The sequence below is a fragment of the Cibotium barometz genome, chromosome 10, assembly GCF_041138505.1.
Source record: "Cibotium barometz isolate CiBa-2024 chromosome 10, ASM4113850v1, whole genome shotgun sequence".
NCBI classification, from domain to species: domain Eukaryota; kingdom Viridiplantae; phylum Streptophyta; class Polypodiopsida; order Cyatheales; family Cibotiaceae; genus Cibotium; species Cibotium barometz.
In genome coordinates this window covers 48,970,497-48,992,230 of record NC_141055.1, presented here as the reverse complement: position 1 = coordinate 48,992,230, position 21,734 = coordinate 48,970,497, and the positions used below count along the sequence as shown (strand labels likewise).

General features: G+C 38.6%; 1 protein-coding gene across 1 annotated transcript in view; it reads left to right on the top strand.

Annotated features, from left to right (window-relative positions):
- The first annotated feature begins 21,124 nt into the window (after positions 1 to 21,124).
- The window catches only part of LOC147635013 (Protein kinase superfamily protein), a 46,882-nt gene continuing 46,272 nt past the window's right edge, over positions 21,125 to 21,734 (top strand). The window contains exon 1 of the mRNA XM_086804263.1: positions 21,125 to 21,253. Coding sequence (XP_086660389.1) covers positions 21,128 to 21,253 — 126 coding nt within the window. The 5' untranslated portion in view covers positions 21,125 to 21,127. The remainder of the gene's footprint in view (positions 21,254 to 21,734) is intronic.

Below are 21,734 nucleotides of genomic sequence, written 5' to 3'. Positions count from 1 at the left end.
GTTACTTTCACTAATATCGATTTTTATGCATAACAGGATGCATAAAATAATTTTATTTTTATATCAAAATAACAGTTCTCTTTAATCCTATGTCTAATTCCTATGAATATTGGTAAATGATTAAGTAAATACTCTGTGAAAGAAAATCCTACCGTTTCATATTCTCTAAGATGATAATGAGAAAATTCAGTGAAGCTATCGAAATCGAAATTTTAGATAAATGATTCTTCATTGGAATTCGTGATTAGTTTTAAATTCAGTAAAGTAGTAATTGAAATATTTCCCTTTGATAAAGATAGTTCAAGAAGAACCTTTCCAGACTATAACCAAGACATAACTCCTTCGTCAGTTTCAAGAAATGACGATGTGACCAGTCCCATAATCTACACTCAAATCACCCACCGAATCTGAAACTAAGTTGAGACCTTTGATTTTAATATGAGGATGAAGAATTCAGAATTCAAGGAATTCTGCTTGGGAATCCAGACTCTGATCTAGAAGTCTTGGGATACGGAATTAAGATATACTCCTTGTATTCAAAAGAAAATCAAAACTAAAAACTTGCATAGAAACCCTGTTTTCTTAAAAGACTGTCTTACCCCAGAATGTTGTGGAGAGAGCATTTGGTATATGTGTTTTCTAAGGGAAGTTCGGTTGCAATAGCTGGCGGGGATTGTTCAAAGGATAGCTCACGCGGCAAAGCCTGCCCAGGTCTTGACCAGCCTCGGTATGGTTAAAATGGTGCACTTCCGGTATGATGGACGAGGGCCGACGAAGTGGTCCCTTAGTGAAGTGCCAGGACACCTAAGGAGAATCCTGGAGGGTTCTGAAAAGGCGATGCATGGGCTCGCAGTGTCGAGGACACCCATGCGTATGTCGAGGAAGATATTGTATGATGGACCAATGTTTATTGTAATCTATTACTGGATCTCGTTGTTGTTGACCCGTTGGTCTCAACGGAGAGTCTAGAGTGATCCTGTTTTGTGAGAAACAAAGACTCAATAGAAATTTTGAGTTATGACATGTGTAACCAGTAATTGTTTGTCAATGGATTGTTTTATAAGTTAAAGTTTAAAGAGGAGTGTGTGCGTATCTGTATTCTAAAGCAAAAGTTAAGAAAGGCATTCAATTATGGGTGGGTGAGTACTTGTCTGGTTCTACTATTCCAGTGGTTGGGCGGTGGCTAACCCATGGGCCGAATAGGCTGGAATCAGTAGAGTTTTAAAACAATAAAATTGAATAATAGGAATACGCTTAGAACTCGAGTAGTTAATTAGAATCCTAAAGACTTCTCTAAAGAATAAATCAACGGGAGAATAAATCAACGGCTGTGCCTGATTCAATCAGGAAAAAAGCCTTGATTCCTTCAAGTTAAGTCTGTAATAGTTTCCCTTCTATTTGGTTTATTTAGATGAAGGTTAGTTCAATATCTTGACCTCGTTAGAAAAATCCGTTTTCTTTTTAAATGGTGGAATCGTCCCCGCTTTCCGAGCATGGGAAATTTTTACGGTTTCGGTTTTTGGAAGGACCACCAGCTTAGTCTCGTGCCCGGACATTCAAGGGCGAGGCCCCGAGTGAGAAACCCTGCCCCGCGCAAGAGGAAGGTACTTCCGCTGCTACCATCCAGGAATCCGGTGCACAGAGGGGGCAGTGGGATCTCACACTAATCCTCAGTGAGGGCCCCAAAACAATGTGTGGTTGCTCGTCGGTGATGGCCTCTACTACACCACCAGCAGAGCAGGCACACAAGAAGAAGACATAATGGGATCAAAACTAGGAGACACTGAAATCCCAGCTCCAAGGGCACCAACCGATCGAGCTCCTATCCCCAGCCCTCCAGCTGACTCAAGGGGACACCCAAACACTCCTCAACACCATCCCAACCTCCCTATCTGATGTAGTTGTCTCCTCGAGTTATCCTCCCAGGTTAGCACTAACCTCCAAAAGGTCTGATCTTTTATGTACAAGCCTCTCCTGAACTCAGCTGACTTCGAGCTGACCAAATTCACTCCCAATTGGACACAAAACTATTCAGGTTCTACCTCCAAAATCCTGATGTTTGACCTGTTGAGATGTCAAGTTCAACATGATCTGACACTCACGAGGCTCCTGCATGACCGTTCGACATTTACATCACTGGCGGGTTTGGTAGCTGGCACCAACATATCTTCGCCAAAGATCCTACAACTAGACTACACTAACTAGTCCACACCTACCCACTCCACTTAGTGTGTTCACATTATATGGACCACTTGTATATACTCTATTATGTGTGTTAGTCACTTTATCTTCTTTGTAGACCTCTTTTGTGTTAAATTTGCAGCAATGTGATGAGCTATGGTAGATCAAATGCTTGAATCAACATCATTAACAAAGAGATTAGATGATATTAAGACGTAATTAGTGAGTAATTAACTAATAGCTTAATGTAGGCATGGATAATCAAAAACCAGCAAATTCTCATTAGGCCAATGCCTCAATTTATAGAGTTTACATCCAAGCATCTAATCCCACTGATCTCTCCTTGATTCACTCCACCTCTTTTGCTTGATTCTCTCCACCTCTTCCCAGAATATCTCCACACATCCTAAATCTTCTCATGCTACCCTTTATTCTCTCCCAGTAGATACTTCTCACCTTTTCATAGCTTCTCTCTCATTTACAGATTCTCTTTTACAGCCTCTTGCTAAGGGCTTGTTCCCGCACACACCCTATTCACTTGTATATTTCAACATTTTGTTGTGTGAAGAAGAAGAAGAATTTTTAGCCTCTCACCTTGTGTGTTCTCTTCTAGGGTTTGTGTGAGTATGTGTGTGTGTGCTTGCAAGAGCTGACGCTAGTCTGCAAAAAAATTTATTTGTTGGGGGACAAAAAATTATCGGGCCGAAAACGCATTTCGAGCGCGTGTGGACCTTCGTTTTTCAGTTCGTAGGCGTTCATGGGCACTACGAGTAAGTTTCGATCTCTACTGCAGAACTCTATTTTTGGAACTGTAGGAAGGGTGATTGGTTGTGAATTTCTTTCCTCTCTGTCCTCTGACACTCTCAAGCCCTCAAAAACATTCAAATCACAACAGAATTGAATACTACAAACACTTAGCTGACAGCATAGCTGCTTCACAGCTAACTCTGGAACACTCTTTAGACCACTTGTCAATCTGACTCCTGCCTGCTGCTGTTGACGGTCCTCCGACTGTCAAACCTAAGTCAAAAACTCCTTCCTTAAGCTTAAACAAGACAATCCAAGATCCCTACACTCTCAGCTACTGATAATACTGATGTTCAGCTGAAACGAAACTAACTATGTACCTTCTCAACTAATTCTGACTTTAGAAGTAACTGCCCAGTTATCAGACTAGCACACACAAAAGATTCATCTCCATGAACTCAAGGAAAACAACAACTTCATCAATCACAACCGAAACATCAAAACAAAAGATGAGACCCAAACTTTATCTCCTTCAAAAAAACACAAGGAAACTCAAGGATTCCCCGCAAGTGAACTCGATGACAACACTTAAAAGCTCAATCCTCACTAGCTACAGTCGGAGAAGAAATTAAAATTGGGTCATGTATCTGACAGAGAAGTTGCTCTGAGAACCCTGGGACACACCCCTTGGCCAATTCTCCAGCTCTCTCTGCTCTGATCCACGAACAACTCTTCTGACATGACACTACCTTTTCTATAAACTTAAAAATATGTAGGTGCTCTTAGCCTGCATTCTTCACAACGAAAGCAGACCTGTAGTAGGAGACACACTCCACCACTGCAATCTCACCTCTACTTCGCTCTCTGGTGGTCCCTCTCAACTTCCGTTCTTGCCTATGTGTTTTTTAAACTATCTCCCCTGCTATCTTTAGCCCGCCAGCGTCCTCGATTCTTCCAGAATACTTTGCCTCCTGTCTTCCTTGGATTGCCATACGCTTTCCATTTCAATTTACCACATATGTGCCTTCTCCATTTGACAGCCACGCGTCTTTTGCCACCTATGCTTCACCATAGACCATCACATGTATTTTCCTCCCGTCTATACATCATATTTAGGAGTATTTAGGAGGGGCTTAGGATTCACCTCACAACGTCTATAAAGAGTTCTAGAAAAATCAATTGGTAAGGTTATGCTTCTTTAAGAACCTTTGATGCTAGATCTTTCCTTAACTTTTTTGCCTCTGGAAAACCATTAGCGAGAAAGTTAATGATTCTCCCACTATACTCTGATATAGCCTCCACTTTAAAAATTGTAGCGTAAGGTAGATCATCATCTATTCTTGTTGGTGCTTCACCATTAGGTACACGAGATAGATGATCAGCCATGATATGTTTCTTGCCAGGCCATACCACCACTATGAAATCAAATTCTAGAAGAATCAACAACCACCTAGTGATTCTTCATGTGGAGCACTGTCTGTTGACAAGGTATAGCAAGGCTTGATGATCAACATAGAAAATAAATTTATTAGCTACTAGAAGGTAATGTAAGAATTTCTTCATGGTTTATACCATTCCTAAACCCTCAAGATCTATGGTGGTATAATTCATCTCAGCCTCACATAACTATTGATTGGAGGTAGACCTGGTTCTTAGACCAATCATGTACCATCTTTGCCTCTCTCACGAACGAGCACCCTAAGATTATTTCATATGATTCTGGTTGTTTGGAAAAGTCCATTATAGCAATGAAAGTATGTTTAACCCAATGTTTGAGAACCTTGATCTTTAAATCTCGTAGCATCCCAATAGGTTTTACGACAGTTCTGTTGTCAGCCATCTTGACAATGATGCTTGATACTTCTAAACATGGCTTGGCCATCTTCTTCGAGCATTTCTTGGTGATTATGCTCACTCCCGCACCACCATCTAGGACTCCCATTACTATGATGCCCTTGGCGAATGACTAGTAGTAGTGTGTGTTAGATTCATCACCTTCAAAGTATTATTTTGTTAAGTGCAATTTAGATTCCATATTTTTTTCTTCTATTGGGACTATTTATTCGAGTAAAAGTCAAGGTATCTCCATTGTATATTGGGGACATTCCTTATGCATGTCAAAAAATGGTGGTAATCCAATATTGAGTTCTCCATTAAGGAGATCTCTCATCGCTTCAAACAATTCATCAGGATCTCCACTCAATCGGGCGGTTATAGTTGTACTAGTTTGTGAGGCCATAAAGTCTAACAATTTGGGGATATTTAGTGGTGTATTCATGACCTCCTTTCCATAAATAGGTGTCAATGAGACTGAAAAATCCATCTCCGAGATGGGCTTAAGGTTTCCATATGGTAGTTATCCCTTCTTGAACCAATCAGGGAGGATTGAACTGAGAGGTGGAGACATCAGTGTCTTCCATGATGACACTCAGCACTCACTTGCTTGGGTTTTGGTTCAAGATCCTCTTGTGTTTTCATAACTAAATCACAAATTCTTGGAGTTACTCAACCTCCTTTTAAGGATTAGGATAAGAGCCAAGTGTTGTCATGTGTGATCTAATTTCAGGAATTACAGGTTTTCATGGGGTCTCCCTCCCCGTGCTCTTGGTTTTGGATAGTATGTCTCTACCCTGTTCAAAATTGGATCTTGTGTCCAAGGAGTCCTAGTCCTTATCTTGGTCCCTAATGAAGATTGGCTCTTGAGGCATCCCAAGATTTTTCTTTTTAGTTTCCTTCATTTTCCCATTCTTAACCAACTTTTTTCTCCTATGTCCCTTCTTCTTCTTAGATTCTACTATCGAAGCCATAGATTGTTACTTGGGAACATGTTGGTTTTGGGCTTATAGTCGAGTGATAGCATTCAAAGGTGTGTGATGATCCAGATTTTTTAGGATCCGCATTTGAGTTTGATTACTTACCCCAATCATGTTTAGGGGTGTGATGATGGGTCCTTTCTATGGGATTATCACCAACCACAATCTTGTTGGGGGTAGTCCTTAATCCAATGATCTATGCTACAATGGTTACAAGTAGCAAGTGGCATGTTTGAGGGCACCACTTGGTTGAGTTGAGGAAACTTCAAAGGGCATTCCAAAACTCGATGGAAACCTTGGCAGTGGTGGTAACATTGAAGAGGCATTCTTCTAGTTGTGGTGTTAATGTCCCCATAGCAAGTTGGTAAACTGGCTTGACTCCCCCTCCCATACTTTACATAATAGTTAGGATGAATCTCTATGGGGTCCTTAAAGAGGTGGGGTGTGGGTTCAATAGGCTCCTAGAAGCTTACTTGATTAAGAGGTCTCACCCTTGGTGGAGGTGGTTGCAGTCCTAAGATTGGTGGAGGTAATGGCGCATTGGGTGCATGGTGCATGCCCCCCCTTGACAGGAGTTGCTATGTGGGATGTTCAACCATTGCTTGATTTGTTAACAAAACCGAGGGCTAGCATTTGTTGTGGTGCCGACAATGCTAATTGTGGTCTTGTTGTATTGACAATAGCCTATAGGCATGTTCAAACATCTCGAACCATAGCGTGCCCACAAAAGCTACAGTTACCATTGTAAACGAGCTCTTAAAATTGGACATTTGCTAGTGATATGTCCCTAACGGTAAATGGAACACCAATGTAACTCTACATGTGCACATTGTCTAAAACTTTGAAAGTCTTCATTTCCTCTTGGAGGGCTTTTGAGAAGTCAAACCAAGTCATTTCCACGCACTAAAGTATTACCTTTAGGGTTTTACAGTGGTGGTGCTACCACCACTAACATAATGGACTTAGAATCTAAAGCTCTTACTCCCTTTATCTCATCAAGTTATCCTCAAGTTGGATGGCATTAGTTATGACATCCTCCCACGTGGTGATACCTTTAATGACGAAACCATTATGGATATGTTCATGTTTAAGCCCAACACTACTTGCACAGTCCTAGTCTGGAACTTGTTTTGGGCATACTGAGCTATTTGTCGTTGTTGTACCACTTGCAAAGTCTCTTCCTCCTTTGCTCTAGCAGCTTGGATTAGTGCCTCTACTTCCTGCACTTCTTCTAATGTTCTACCATTAGGCATAAGCACATGTGCGAGGGGTGGTTCGATAGTCATAGTTGTAATAGGTGCAACAGGTGCAACATGAGCTTTATGGATAGGGATATCAACGTAAACGCTCCCTGCATGTAACGAGATGAGAGTACATCAGGTGTCTCTGTAGAGTTTACCTCAACTCCTTCCTCATGAGCTTTATGGATAGGGATATCAACGTAAATGCTCCCTGCATGTAACGAGATGAGAGTACAACAGGTGTCTCTGTAGAGTTTACCTCAACTCCTTCCTCATGGGATCTGTATGTAGTAAGATTTGATTCAAAGGAAGCGATTAAGGCCAAACCTCTGATTCAGTCAAAAAGACTGGTAGCTTGCGTGGTTGGTGAGGCCTCGTTCAAATTCTCACTTCTTGGGACTCGGGATCCTTCCACTGACTCGAAATATGACGATGTATCACTGGCCCCTAGTACAGCTCCTTGTACAATGCTAAACTGAGTTCTGACCGAGGGTCATGATCCTAATATAGGTTGGTATGTGACTAACTTGATAGATACACTATCGCCTAAATAAACCTCTAATACACGTGCAGATCGTAGGTGCATGTGAGTATGGGGTGCAGATCGTAGGTGCATGTGAGTATGGGGTGTTGGAAGGTCTTATAGATGCCCTAGGCAAGTTTGAGAATTTTTTTTAAAAACAAATTAATAATCTATTTGGAAAAATTTTGAATTGTCCCAAATTTTTCCGAAACATGTTTCTGGTGTTTCTTAACCCGTCGAGCACCAAAAATAGTCTACTTTTTTGGGTCAATCAAGCGCCGCAAACGTCAGCTCCAATAGTTAAGGAAGCTCCTTAAACTATGGAAAAATGCAAATTCTTGGTGTGTTACATAAGTCGCATCAACACGATCGTAAACAACCTGAAACATATATTAAGCATACTTGTGTGTACATTTTTCAAAAAAATTCTATCTTTCTTTTTGCCCCGGACCTTTTACCTTTGAACCCTTTTCCCTTTTCCCTTTTTCTCTTTTATCTTTTCTCTTTTTTTTATTTTTATTTTTAGTTTTTTTTAGTTTTTTTTACTTTTCTATTTTTTACCTTCATGGTTTTAATTTTTAATTTTATCGACGAAAGGGGTTTTCCTAAAATCTGACTTGGGCGTACACGCATTAAAATGCATCCAACCCCTCAAAACTTACCCAAAAATGGGTATTAATAGGCTTTTGGACCTTTTTGACTAGTGGTTGAAAAGCCTGCACGCATTAAATATAGATAGCTAGTCAAGATACCCCATATTAGAGAGAGGATTAAGCCTAATTAGCTTGCATTAATTATACACATAATGTGCATAAAACACAAAAATTTCTATGTTGCAAATCCTCTCCTAATTTTTGTTTTTATCCCAATTTCTCCACATAAGGAGTTGAATTTGGGATAAATACTATGCTAGGAAACCAATTTTATGGTCTATTTAACCCGATTCTTTCAATTTCATGTTTAATTGACTGCTTTTTTCCCTTTGAAATTAAAAAATATAGAAAAATAAGAAATGCAAAAACCCAAAAATTGAACTTTAGAGTTAACCTAAATGCACAAATTACAAAACTCGCTGAAAATGTAAAAATTACAAAAATTAAAAAACATGCAAAAATTGAAAAATATGTAGAAATTATAAAACATGTAGAAATTATAGAAATTGAACAAAATTTCATAAGATTTCAACAACAATGCAACAAAATGGATAGACTCAGAATTTCATTTCTACCATTCTCTTGAAAAAAATAGAAATATAACAAAAATTAACCATACGCACATAGGCATTCAAAATGCATTGTGGCTATATAATAGGGGGGCTACTCCTCGATATAGCGATGCCACTTATGGAAGGCCCTTGCACCATAGAAAGAGTGCAAGAACAAACCAATGTCATAGGGCTTTTCCCAACTACACTCGGGAGCATAAAAAATCTCAACTAAGAAGCCAATATCCCATGACCTAGTTCACAATTGCATGGACAAGGTGTGTCACTCACCTTGTGATACTTGTGCTCGAGATTCTTGTAGGAGACGTTATCGCACAGCTGCCACCACTGTTGCCACGCTCCAAAGCAAGCTCGATCCTCCTCACAGCTTACTCTCTCACACTCTCTCTTACATGCAAGCAAGCAAGCACACATAAGAGCTCACATAAGCAAGCAAGCAATAGCATAAGATAGTAGATAAGAGCTCACACAAGCAAGCAATAGCATAAGATAGTAGATAGAGAAGAAGAGCACTCTATTGAATTAGCATAAAAGAATGAGTCATGAGATACAAACTAGCTACCAAGGAACGTGCTACACTAAAACATATCCAAGCCCAAAAGGAAGCACGAGAGAGACAAATCAAACTTCAACAATGTCGAGAAGCAAATATCAAACCTGTTACTACTGCACAAGCATATATTGGAGAGGTAGTAGATGATATCACATTCCACCTCTCAACACCGATTGAGGATTGAGAGGTGTAGCCCTTATGGTAAGGTTTTCTACAATACACTACATGACATACGTGCTAGTCATAATTTACTTCCTTTTGCTACATGGAAGAATCAGTTAGGTAAACCTCAACTTGAAAAAACAAACTCTAGAGTAGAAGTTATCAACACCAAAAATACCAAAGTGCTTGGCTCGCTTAAAACTATCATATATAGTGATAACATGCACTTTGTCAGTAATTTTTTGGTCATGCCTGTCAAAACCTTGAAGGAACATGTCATTCTCAAAACCTTGAAGGAACATGTCATTCTCAAATGGAAATGGATGAACGTAGCTCAATGCAAAATTGAATGGGGCCACAAGGAGTGTTTCCATGAAAAAAATCCTAACTCTATACCCAATGCGCTATAGTACCTAGAACTTGAGTACTGCAAGGATGAAGCCTTACGATCAACTCAACCCAAGTTATGTCCTTCACAACAACATCTACTGCCAACTCTACATTCGCATCTTCTGCGGGAAGAACCAAGCAAGAAAGCCACAATGCACCTTCAAATGGGTTCCCAAAGTTAACCTACTTTGCCTCAACCATCATAAGCCTGAAAGCCTAGGTAAAATTATCACCAAACCTAAAATTACTTCAAGGTGGATTCCCACTTGTCTTCTTCAAGCTCAAGGCTTCCACCATGGTAACAGCTGGATTTGGGTTCCAAAGCGCAATCCAATCATTCCAAGCATGATGCAAATGTACAAGCCTCGCCACCAACACAACTACCAACTCCAATAGTTCAGAAACAAACAAGGGAAAGCTAGTCATGATGAAATCTTTTACCATCATTTCCTCAAAAAAATTAGATTCCCAAAAACCTTCGGACATTGGACTCTACCTCAGGAAGGGGGGGGAACCGAGCATGCTTCTACTTCAATCGCTTCTACTTCAATAAGAGAAGCTTCACATGTAGTTCGTTCATCAATGCTCCTGTCTAGAGATGCTTGATGTCTTGACCAGAATAACACTTCCCACAACTCTTCTAAAGGAAGAACCAATAAGCCCGATTCATTCTTATGAGAGTTCCTTGCACCCTTAAGCATCAATGTCAACATTCCTATGATGCCAAAGTTTTCTTCGCCACACCTACCTCATCATTAAGAAAAATGGAAAATTGACTTCAAAAGGCATACATCACCCTTTGGGAACTCCATGGATGATGAGAAATAGGAAGGGGGCGTACAACCAACTTCTATATTTGTACCCCCAAATATTATTTTATTCCCTAACAACTTAACTTCACACAAAAAGCAGGAAACCTCTTGGGAAAAAATAGCTCCCATATGTACAGTAAAATAGCACTTATACCAACAAAAATGGAACATTAACTTTAAAAAAAGCCTGAAAAGATGGAACTTCTATATTTGTACCCCCAAATACTATTTTAAACCCTTACAACTTAACTTCACACAAAAAGTGAGAAACCTCTTGGGAAAAAATAACTCCCATATGTACAGTAAAATAGCACTTATACCAACAAAAATGGAATATTAACTTTTAAAAAAAGCCTAAAAAGATGGAACTTCTATATTTGTACCCCCAAATATTATTTTTTTCCCTGCTGACAACTTAACTTCACACAAAAAGCGAGAAACCTCTGGGAAAAAATAACTCCCATATGTACAGTAAAATAGCACTTATACCAACAAAAATGGAACATTAACTTAAAAAAAGCCTAAAAAGATGGAACTTCTATATTTGTACCCCCAAATACTCTTTTGTTCCCTGACAACTTAACTTCGCACAAAAAGTGGGAAACCTCTTAGGAAAAAATAACTCCCATATGTACATTAAAATAACACTTATACCAACACACATCTCAAAAAAAGAGAATGCTTAAAATGTGCAAATGAGATTATTTCTTTACGTGACATACAAGTCTCAAGCAATGGATTTCACTTGGTGTGATATTAGTGCACCTATTCTAGATCCAGACTATCAAGAATGGTATTATCAGGGAGTATCTAGCATACCACCTTTCCATACATACTCTCATTACTTTTATGCATTTTTAGTAGTGGCTTGTTGTGGAAATAATTTCATTGATTTGTTTTTATTACAATTCCATCCCACTCCTTCATATGCCATGTGTAAAGGACATATGCTCTTTGCTACCCGTGTCTCATCTTTGTTGGCAATGCTATGGGACTACTTTACTCCAATCCATTGTAGGAGTGACACCGTAAAGGCATGATGGCCTAAGTGTTCTATACGTGGTCGTTGGACTTAACCAAGTATGAACACCCCAAGAGGAAATAATTAAGCAATGGAGGCAAGAGTGTTACCTTGCATTCATGCCACCACTTTATGAGATGCTATTACTAACACCATGTTCATTCTAGGTAGCAATAGGAGAGTTTATCGATGCTTTTCAGGGAGTAAGATACTCGACCAACTTACCTATAGTATCTATGTCCTTCCATCGCTAGGATACACTGCGACCACTAGAAGGTTATGTTTTAGGAAGCCCAAGAGAGGGGAAAGATACCAAGTGATGTCGAATCATGCGTATTCATCACTATGGTTATTTGACAATGGGCTTGCCAGATAGAACTGTTTTATAGGTTATCAAGTTGCAATCCAGGCACCAAATCCAGATTCTATGACTCAATGAACTTATGTAGCAAAGGACATGCAATCTCGATATGGACCAAATTCTTCCACTTGCTTAGGTGTACCCTAACTTAACTTCACTTCTAGAATAGTTTCTTTACTTCACAAACTTGTATTCATGGAACTAACTTAATGACTTTATGACTCGAATGGACTACTTTCTACTTGTCGCTTAGAGGAAATCTAAGGCCATATTATTTCTTAGACTTCGTAATTTCCATATCCGACCATGACTGACCTTACAATATGGAGTATGTCAAGTACTCCCACTAAGCCTTTAGTGAGTTGTAGGTTTAAAAAATAATAATATTTTTTAAAAAAAGAGAAAAAATAAAAAATAGAGACCCAGAAGATAACTATCACCATATAGGATCCTAGTAGGACTCTTGGTCACTCATGGCGCACCTTGTGCTTTAACTTCACCATTGGTTTCCTTAGTGGTATAATTGCTCCTTTTCCCGTATACTTGAGCTTTTTCTTCTCATTACGGACCCCATACATAAGTACAAGATCTCCTACCTTGATCTCTTTGTCTTTGAGGTCTTCTTCTCATTATGGACCCCATACATAAGTACAAGACCCCCTACCTTGATCTCTTTATCTTTGAGGTTTTGGTCAAACCACTATTTTCTATGGTATTTCTCAGTTAGCATATTCTACATGGTGAGTTGTCTTTTCTCCTCGAGTTGTTCCAAAACCAATAGCCATTCGTCCAGCTTATTACCATCAAGCTTCACATTCACAATCACTCTCAAGCTGGGAATCATGAACTCCCAAGGCATTACTACCTCCATCTCACTACCATCAAGCTTCTCATTCACATCCACTCTTAAGCTAGGAATCATGGACTCCTAAGGCATTATTGCCTCCACTCCATACACCATCTTAAAGGGCATACATCCAATTATAACCTTATACGAGGTGTGATAGGCCCATAAAGCTACGATGAGCTTAGACTCCCACAATAAGTTTGTCGAACCTCCACAGTCATAGTTAAGATTGAAATAAGGACCTTGTTGGTGCTCTCCACTTGGCCATTGGCTCATGGACGGCATTGATTTACGGTGTGTGCAATCATGGATGTACTAATGAGATGTTTGATTATGTCATTGATGAAATGTTTACCTTGATCACTCACCAACTCAAATGGGCATCCAAAACGTATAATGATGTTTTCATGAAGAAATTTAGCCACTTCCATAGAATCTACTTTCCTTGAAGCTCTTGCTTTGGTCCATTTGGTAACATAACTAGTGGGCGACTATGATGAAGCATGCTTGTGTGCCACGAGAAGCATAACTTATTGGCCTGATGAAATCTAAGCCCCATTTCTCAAAAGGTTGGTTAACCTAATGGGATACAACGACATTATGCTTTGTTTTATGGTTTGGCATAACATTGGCACTCATTAAAATCCTTGATAAATAATACACATTCTTTAAAAAGAATTGGCCACCAATACCTTGAGTGGAGTATTTTCCTAGCTTTGATTTTTGCCCACAAAATGTCCACCTACTATCCCCCACTGTGCTTGTTCCAAGATCATGAGATATTCATCCTCCCAAGGACAATGTCTAAGAATGTCATCCTTCCCTCTTCTACAAGTTTCAACAATAAGTTGGTAATGTTTGCTTGCTTTTTCCTTTCATAACTCCTTCCCTTCTAGAAAACCATTAGCTAGAAGGCTAACAAGTTTTCTTGCTCCACTACTGTGGAGTAGCCTCTACCTTGAATAGTGTAGCGTCAGATAACCATTAGCTAGAAGGCGAACAAATTTTCTTGCTCCACTGTGGAGTAGCCTCTACCTTGAATAGTGTAGCATCAGATAAATCATCATCAACTCCTGTTGCTACTTCACCATTAGGTATGTGAGATAAATGATTAGCCATGACATGTTTCTTACCGGGCCTCATAGCCACTAGAAAGTCAAATTCAAGAAGAATCAACAAGCACTTGGTGATTCTTCCTATGGAACATGATTTGTTCACAAGATACAACAAAGCTTGATGATCAACATCATAAAATACAAATTTGTTAGCAAGAAGGTAATGCCAAATTGTTTTTTTAGCATAAACCATTTCTAACCCTTCATGCTCACAAGATACAACAAGGTTTGATGATTAACATAAAATACAAATTTGTTAGCAAGAAGGTAATGCCAAATTTTCTTTATAGCATAAACCATTTCTAACCCTTCATGCTCAGTAGTAGTATAATTAATTTCAACCTTGTCCAATTGTCGACTTAGAAAACTAATAGGATAGTCCAACGTGGGTTCTCATTGCTAGGACGCATCCAATTACAAAGTTTGAGGCATCAATGTGCACATGGAATATGAGTCCTAGTCGGGTGCTCATGAGATTGGAGCACTTAGCAAGGCCCGCTTTAGCATGTCATAAGCTTGTCGACGCTCCTTGGTCCAACAAATACAACCAATATCGTGTACAAAGTACAAGCTATCTCTGCATAGAAAAAAATAAACCAATGGTAGAATCCATGTGTTCATAAATGCTCACATTCCTTGTGCACCCTTGCACTTCCCATGTGCCTACTTTTTGACCATTGACCACATTTACGTTCATCCATTCACATGCCCAAATAACCTTAGCTTTCATCCATTCCAATTTCATAACATCCTAGGCTCCATCTACCTTACTCCCACATACATGTGTCCCATACATTGCATGATGGGCACCACATTTCAACATCCCTACTTAGTGCCTAGATGGGTCTTCTCACAATATAAGGACACACATACATAACATGATATCACATGACATTCTTTGCCCCCCATTGATGGGGACAAGGTGTTTTTTTTTGTGAACATTTTCGAGCGAACACTTTTTGATTTTCGGAGATGAGCAGTTTCTCTCTCTACGCTTCCTGTCTCTATTTACTCTTTCTCTCTCTACTATCATGCTCTTTCTCTCTCCAATTTCATAGCATGTTTTTTTAAAAAGACGATGGGCAACGATGAAACTTTAAATATTGTTCAATACATTCCAAGACTTCTGCACACTACGAGATGTTAAGCACAAGACCCCATGGGCCACTATCATTTGTAACTTTTTTACAAAGACACCTTAGAGAGATAAAACTTCCATATGATATTCCAAAGCAAAATTATAAGACTACATCATATTATGACAAACACCTATGAGATGTTGAACACACACAAAAATACATCAAAGCATGTGTGTACACAATGTTGTTTACTTCCATGGACCACTAACATCGTAACTTCGTTACACCATAGAGAGATAAAACTTCCATTATATTTCAAAGCAAAATTACAAAGATAGTAGCATATTATGACAAACACTACGAGATGTTGAACACACGCAACAATACATGAAAGCATGTGTGTACACAATGTTGTTTACTTCCATGGGAAGCTATCATTGCTAATTCTTCACAAAGACACCATAGAGAGATGAAACTTCCATTATATTTCAAAGCAAAATTATAATACTGTAGCATATTATGACAAACACCTATGAGATGTTGAACATAAGCAACAATACATGAAAGCATGTGGGACCTCAACTATCATCTTGGCCTTCTCTCTCTACCCTAAATTTGCAATGAAGGTGGCAACTTCTCCTCAAAGACGAACCTCTTTTACCTCTTCAATGATGCCAAACCTCTCTCTCTTGATGGAGAAGGGAGGGAATCTTTTCAGAATCCACTGACCCGATTCCAAAAAAAGCCCTCGCTAGAAAATGCTCACCAGAAAAAATCCCCCATAGGGACACATACACATTCACTTAGCCTATATCATCTGGTGGCTAGAGGTGATTACATCAACCTAACATAATATGATCATAGACATAGAAGATAATCATAAACATCATCATATCTAGAAAGAGATGTTCTTTTAGAGCATCATCAAGAGTTGCTTCCACCATTACATTGGATTTTTGCTTTCCTTTGACCAACAATTCTTCTCAAGGTGACCTACCTTGCCACATGTATCACATACAAGCTTGGGCTTGTTTCGATGATGACATTGGGCCATTACATGCCCCATTCTACCACAATGGTTATGTTTGACATTAGATTTGTTAAAGAAAGCAATCTCCCTATTGTTTGTTGAGCTTTGTTGTGTACCTTTTAGCTTATTATCCTCTTCAAACAAGGAGGATCAAACACCTTCAAGAGTAAGATTTGGAAGATTAGTAAGAGTTGTTGGGTTCGCAAATCCTATCCAAATCGTTATTTTTATCCCAAATTCTTTGCGTAAGGAGTCAAAATTGGGATAAACCCTATGCCTGAAAAACCAATTTTATGGCTTAATTAACCCAATTCATTCCATTTCAAGCCCAAATTACTGTTTTTCCTGTGCGAAAATTAAAAAAATGAACAAAAAATAGAAAATGCAAAAATTAACCAAAAACATGAATTGTAGAAATTAAAGACACACAGTTTTAGGGCGACAAGAAAAACGAAACATAGATTTCCTAAAATAACAAGAAAATGAAATAAAGATAAAAGCAATGCACTAAAATCAAAGGTTTTTAGGGATTTCTTATCTACTCTTTTCTGGAAAAGAACAAAAATATGATAGATTTAACCATTCACAAGCTTTCAAATGCATTGTGGCTATGCGGTGGGACTATTCCTCGACAATGGCGCCACTTACGGAAGCCATGGCACCATGGAGAGAATGCAAAGAACAGCCCAACATCGTGGGGCTTTACCCAACTGCACTCAGGAGCACAAATAGCTCAACTAAGAAACCAGTATGTCGTGGCCTAGCACATAAATGTAAAATCAGGATATGTCACTCACCTCATTAAAGCTGGTTGCCTGGGATTCTCGTTGGTAGAGTTATCGCCGCACAGAAGCACCCAAAAGCTCCACTATGTTATGCTGCCCTATTGGAAGCTCAACTCTCCTCACAACTTAATCTCACACACTCACTCTCTCATATACATGTAAGCAAGGACACAAGAGCTCAACAAGCAAGAGGAAAGCAAGAAAGCATAATATCATATTCCTTATGAGGAACATCTCCAATAATTGCACGAAGAGGAACAAGAAAAGAAACTTAGGCAACCGTAGAAAAATTATTGGCCCACCAATGATTATGCCTACTTTAATTTTAATGACTCCCAAGCAATTCACACATCAAATTATGGTCCTATGGCCAACAAATTGATGGTGAATATGATGAAATAGTTTTCTAATGAGAAATAGGCAGAGATGGGTGCTGGAGGATTTAATCCCAATCGATAGTTGTTCTCCAATGAAAACATTAGATTTGGATGTATGTAAGAAAACCTCAAGTTGCAAATCCAAGAATCAGAATGGTCAATGTTGAAGTAGAAACTATAAAGTAGAAACTATGAAGTAGATCCATCCTCCTCCAGACTACTTCACATAACAAAAGTGAAAGGTGCTATGCTCTTTAATATAGATAAATATTCAAAAAAGGAGGTCATTTTATTTTGTCATACACTATTGGGAATTTCTAATCTACATCAATTATTTTTAGAAGCTCTACTAGTTCTCCAAGCCAGTATTATAGGATTCCTTGGGATCACACTATAGATTTGGGTAAAACAACTATATTCCAAGGAGGGATAGGAACTTCTACAAAAATATTTGGAGGTGACATAGTTGGATGGAAAACTCACACAAAGATTACAACTTTAAATAAAAAACTCTATGATCTTGGTCTTGGAAGATTATTTCACTTATTGCTTCATAGTAGTGGGGAAGAACATAACGAAAGGATGAAGACCTACAATATTAATCCATTGCTAAAGTCTCCTATACAATTCATAAATGTCTCAAGAATATGGATGAGACTATTGGCAGATTTAACAAGCTAATTTAACACCTGTAAAGATACATCAACTCATTAAGGAGGGAGAATAACAAATTCATGTATAAATAAAAAGGCAACAACCTCACCAAAACAATAGTAGCTGACAACTAACATATGTCGCACACTTAATTTTGGATGTTTGGAAGGTTCATATAAAACCAAACCCTTCACCACCATTACAGATTTAACATTTGTAGAGATACATCAACCCATTAAGGAGAGAATAAAAAATTTATGTATGAACAGAAAGGCAACAAAGCTCACCAAACAATAACAGTAGTGGTTGATAGCTAACGTATGGCTTTGGTGGCTCTTATTGATCATTGTCTATGTAACGAGTTATAGACCCATGCCCACATCATAATACAACGCCCATTATAGGCTGTCTCATGCATCACCCATGCCACAAGAACAATGATATAATGTCATGCTTTGCAGTAGTGTGCAAGCCCATTTAGGTAGGCTTAAAAAATTGATCATGCCACTAAAGTATTAAAATGGCTATGCAAGTACTATTTATTTCATTGTGCACTTTAAGCATTTAGCTTTGTGTAGCGTATATTATGTCACTAGATCATGTTCTTTGCTACCTTCCACTTATAGAATCACCATTACGGATCTTGAGCATGGAGAAGGATTTGGAGGGAATGAGAAATTGGCATAGGGAAATGGTGACGGCAAGTGTGGCAACAATGAGGGCGAGGTTGAGGGCAAGAGCAAGGCCAAAGATGATTGAATTTCATCCAACTTTCCCTCTATAAATATTATGGTATTAGAGGAGGGCAGTTGGATTTCATCCAATGCATCCAACCTCCAACTCGCCACGCTCTCTCTCTCTATATATATACACATGTACATACATACATACATACATATACACACACACACACACACACACACACACACACATGTATATAAACTTATATGTATATGTACACACACACACACACACACACACACACACACACACACACACACACACACACACACACACACACATACATATGCACATACATACACACATTACATACATGTGTGTGTGTGTGTGTGTGCGTAATGACCAGCTAACCATATCATCCAACCGAAACCATATTAGACTACCATGATCATTTGAGATTGTTTGAACCTTCAAATGGGATGACCCGTAACTCGAGAACAATGTATCCTTGGTTTGCTATCAAGTGTTAACGGCAACTGCTTGCACGAGCATGCATCCTACTTGGTAGACCATCTAGCCACATTTGGTCACCATCTAGAATCTAAACTAGGAATTGTCGGGTGCCTAGGTGCACATCTACAATAGTTACTCCTCATATAGGGGGCTTTACAAAATAGAGCACACGTGTCACACCCACAATGATAACACAAGGGTGGAGCATTGAGAAAATGTTGTTCCAACATTGGGGCCTCTATTTTTCTTATAAATATATCAATGCTTTCAGCCACTTGTAGATATAATTATTCTTTCTTTTCTATTGTGTCTTTGCTTGATAAATTTTATCATACTCTTTAAAATTTGGGCAAAATGGAACAAGCTACAACTTGCCCCGTTTTGCCTACATTTTTTATTTTTATGTAAAAAAAATATTGCTACTATTTGCAATGGTTTTGTAAGGTTGCAGTGATTTTTCTACAATGTTTCTTGGTGTAAATAACAAGGCTCTTACACGAGTTTAGAAGATCTAAGCAAGGCTATTATGGCAGTGGTCATTTGAAAATAGGAAGGCTTTTATGGTTCTTTATCAAGGAATATAGCAAGGATGTAGGGAGGGTTTTGTGATCGTTTTGTGAGGATTAGCATTGGGATGAGACTGATAGTTTAGCAAGACAACTAGAAACAATTTTGTTTTTTTTAGAGAAATTATAAATGTAAAATTATTGATATTTGACCATTCCGTTATAGTGCTATAGCTTCTTCTAAAGTTTTAAAGTGACCTAAGTTTGAGACTCTTCCGTTAAGTACTCTTTCACTAAATTTAGGCTATGGTCATGCTTGTGGAGGAGGTAGATGTGGTCATTATCCCAATCATGAACTAGCATGACTTCATGTATATACGGACATCCTCATATGACATTATATGAGCTTGGTTACTAGTAGAAATTCATCACAACAAAGGTGTGATGGAAGCTCATGGAGAAGATTTTAATCTCAAGAGCTTGAAAGGCTCCCACCAATCTTGTGGTGATTCCATCTACTAATTGTCACAGTAGTGACCAAGCTATTCATAAGAACTTTGGGTAGTTCTTTTTTATCTTTTAGGCTCGGATGATAAAATTATCATGCGTGCTTTTACTATATAAGCTTTATAAGCTTGGCATCCCATTGATGCATGATGGATATTCACGAAGTGCATTGCATGAATTATGCATATTATAATCATGTTAACCGTAGTGGTTACGAAGTGCATTGCACGAATTATGCATATTATAATCATGTTAACCATAGTGGTAATAACAATGACCTTATTAAAAGTAGACAATAGCCATGGTCTCCCCCACTTGGAGTAGAGTGCTTTAGAGACTTCAACTACCTCTTCTTTTTTAGTTGCCACTTTGGGTACTCTACATGGGTAGCATCAGAACTAGTGCATGCATCTTACTCATGTGCCCGTCACTTGGATGGTTGGTTAGTGCTTTGCTTTTTTTGCCTCCTCTCTTTCCTCTTTTACTTTTACTTGTAGGTCTCCCTCTTAGATTTGTTCTTCTCATCAAAGTTGGCCTCTTCCTTATTTGGTTCCTTCTATATCTAGGCTCTTGCCATCACATTGTAAGTGGCTCCTTAGTCTTGGGTCTATAGCCCTTCTTTCTTTATTTCCTAACTTCTACTCCTTTTGAGGCTATATTGTTAGCTTTGTGTCCCATGCAAACAAATTGAGAGAGAGAGAGCCTTAATTACTGAAAAATAAGTTGCAAAAGGGAGCCTTGCCCCACCATGTCACTATGTAGTGTTTTTATTATAACAATAACTACACTTACACAAATAAAAAATACTAATCATCAAAACATATCTACACAAAATAAGAAATCCTGGAAAACAAATCTCTGTCCTTGATCCCTTAATGATCTATTTTTCATTATAAACAATAACTATACTTACACAAACCATTAATGCTAAACAAAACAGCTAAAAATTGCAAAATAAACCTGACCTTAAAAAAACAAGAAATAATACTAATCATTTTTATGAAATGGACTCATTTTTATTTGGTGGAAAAAAACTTATCACGGAGCTTCCCCGCATGGCTGCTCCAGCAACTGCGTCTTCGTCTTCTCTTGTGTTCTATCGATTACAGGGCCTGAGCTTGTCGTCTCTGGTGAGTCTTACTTTTCACTACAAATCTTCAACCCAATTTGATCTCCAAGGGGCAATAAACCTTAATCTGATCTTATTAGCACAGCTTCTTTTGCCCTGGAATCGATTCCAAGGTTTTGATAATCAAGTTATCAAGGTTGTAGTTAGGCTGAGTTACAGGAAATAAAGTGAATTTGTGAAGAATTGTCGAGTGTGCCGTACATCAAGATCGGGAAAAATGCCATCAAATTAGACATCCTTAAGAATTATTTGCATGGTTTCGCGGATCCCAGAAGCATGGCCTCTTTGCCACTTACAATACCGGCTTATACGGTGCACGGATCACATCTCATAACCCTACAAGATACACAACAGGTCATGTGGTGCCGAATCACATACCCTTTTGATAACCCCTGAAAATCAAATGTCCTATCATAACAAACTCCCAAATTATGCATTTGAATAGCCCTTTTTATGTCCATGCCATGCTTTTCCTCTAATGC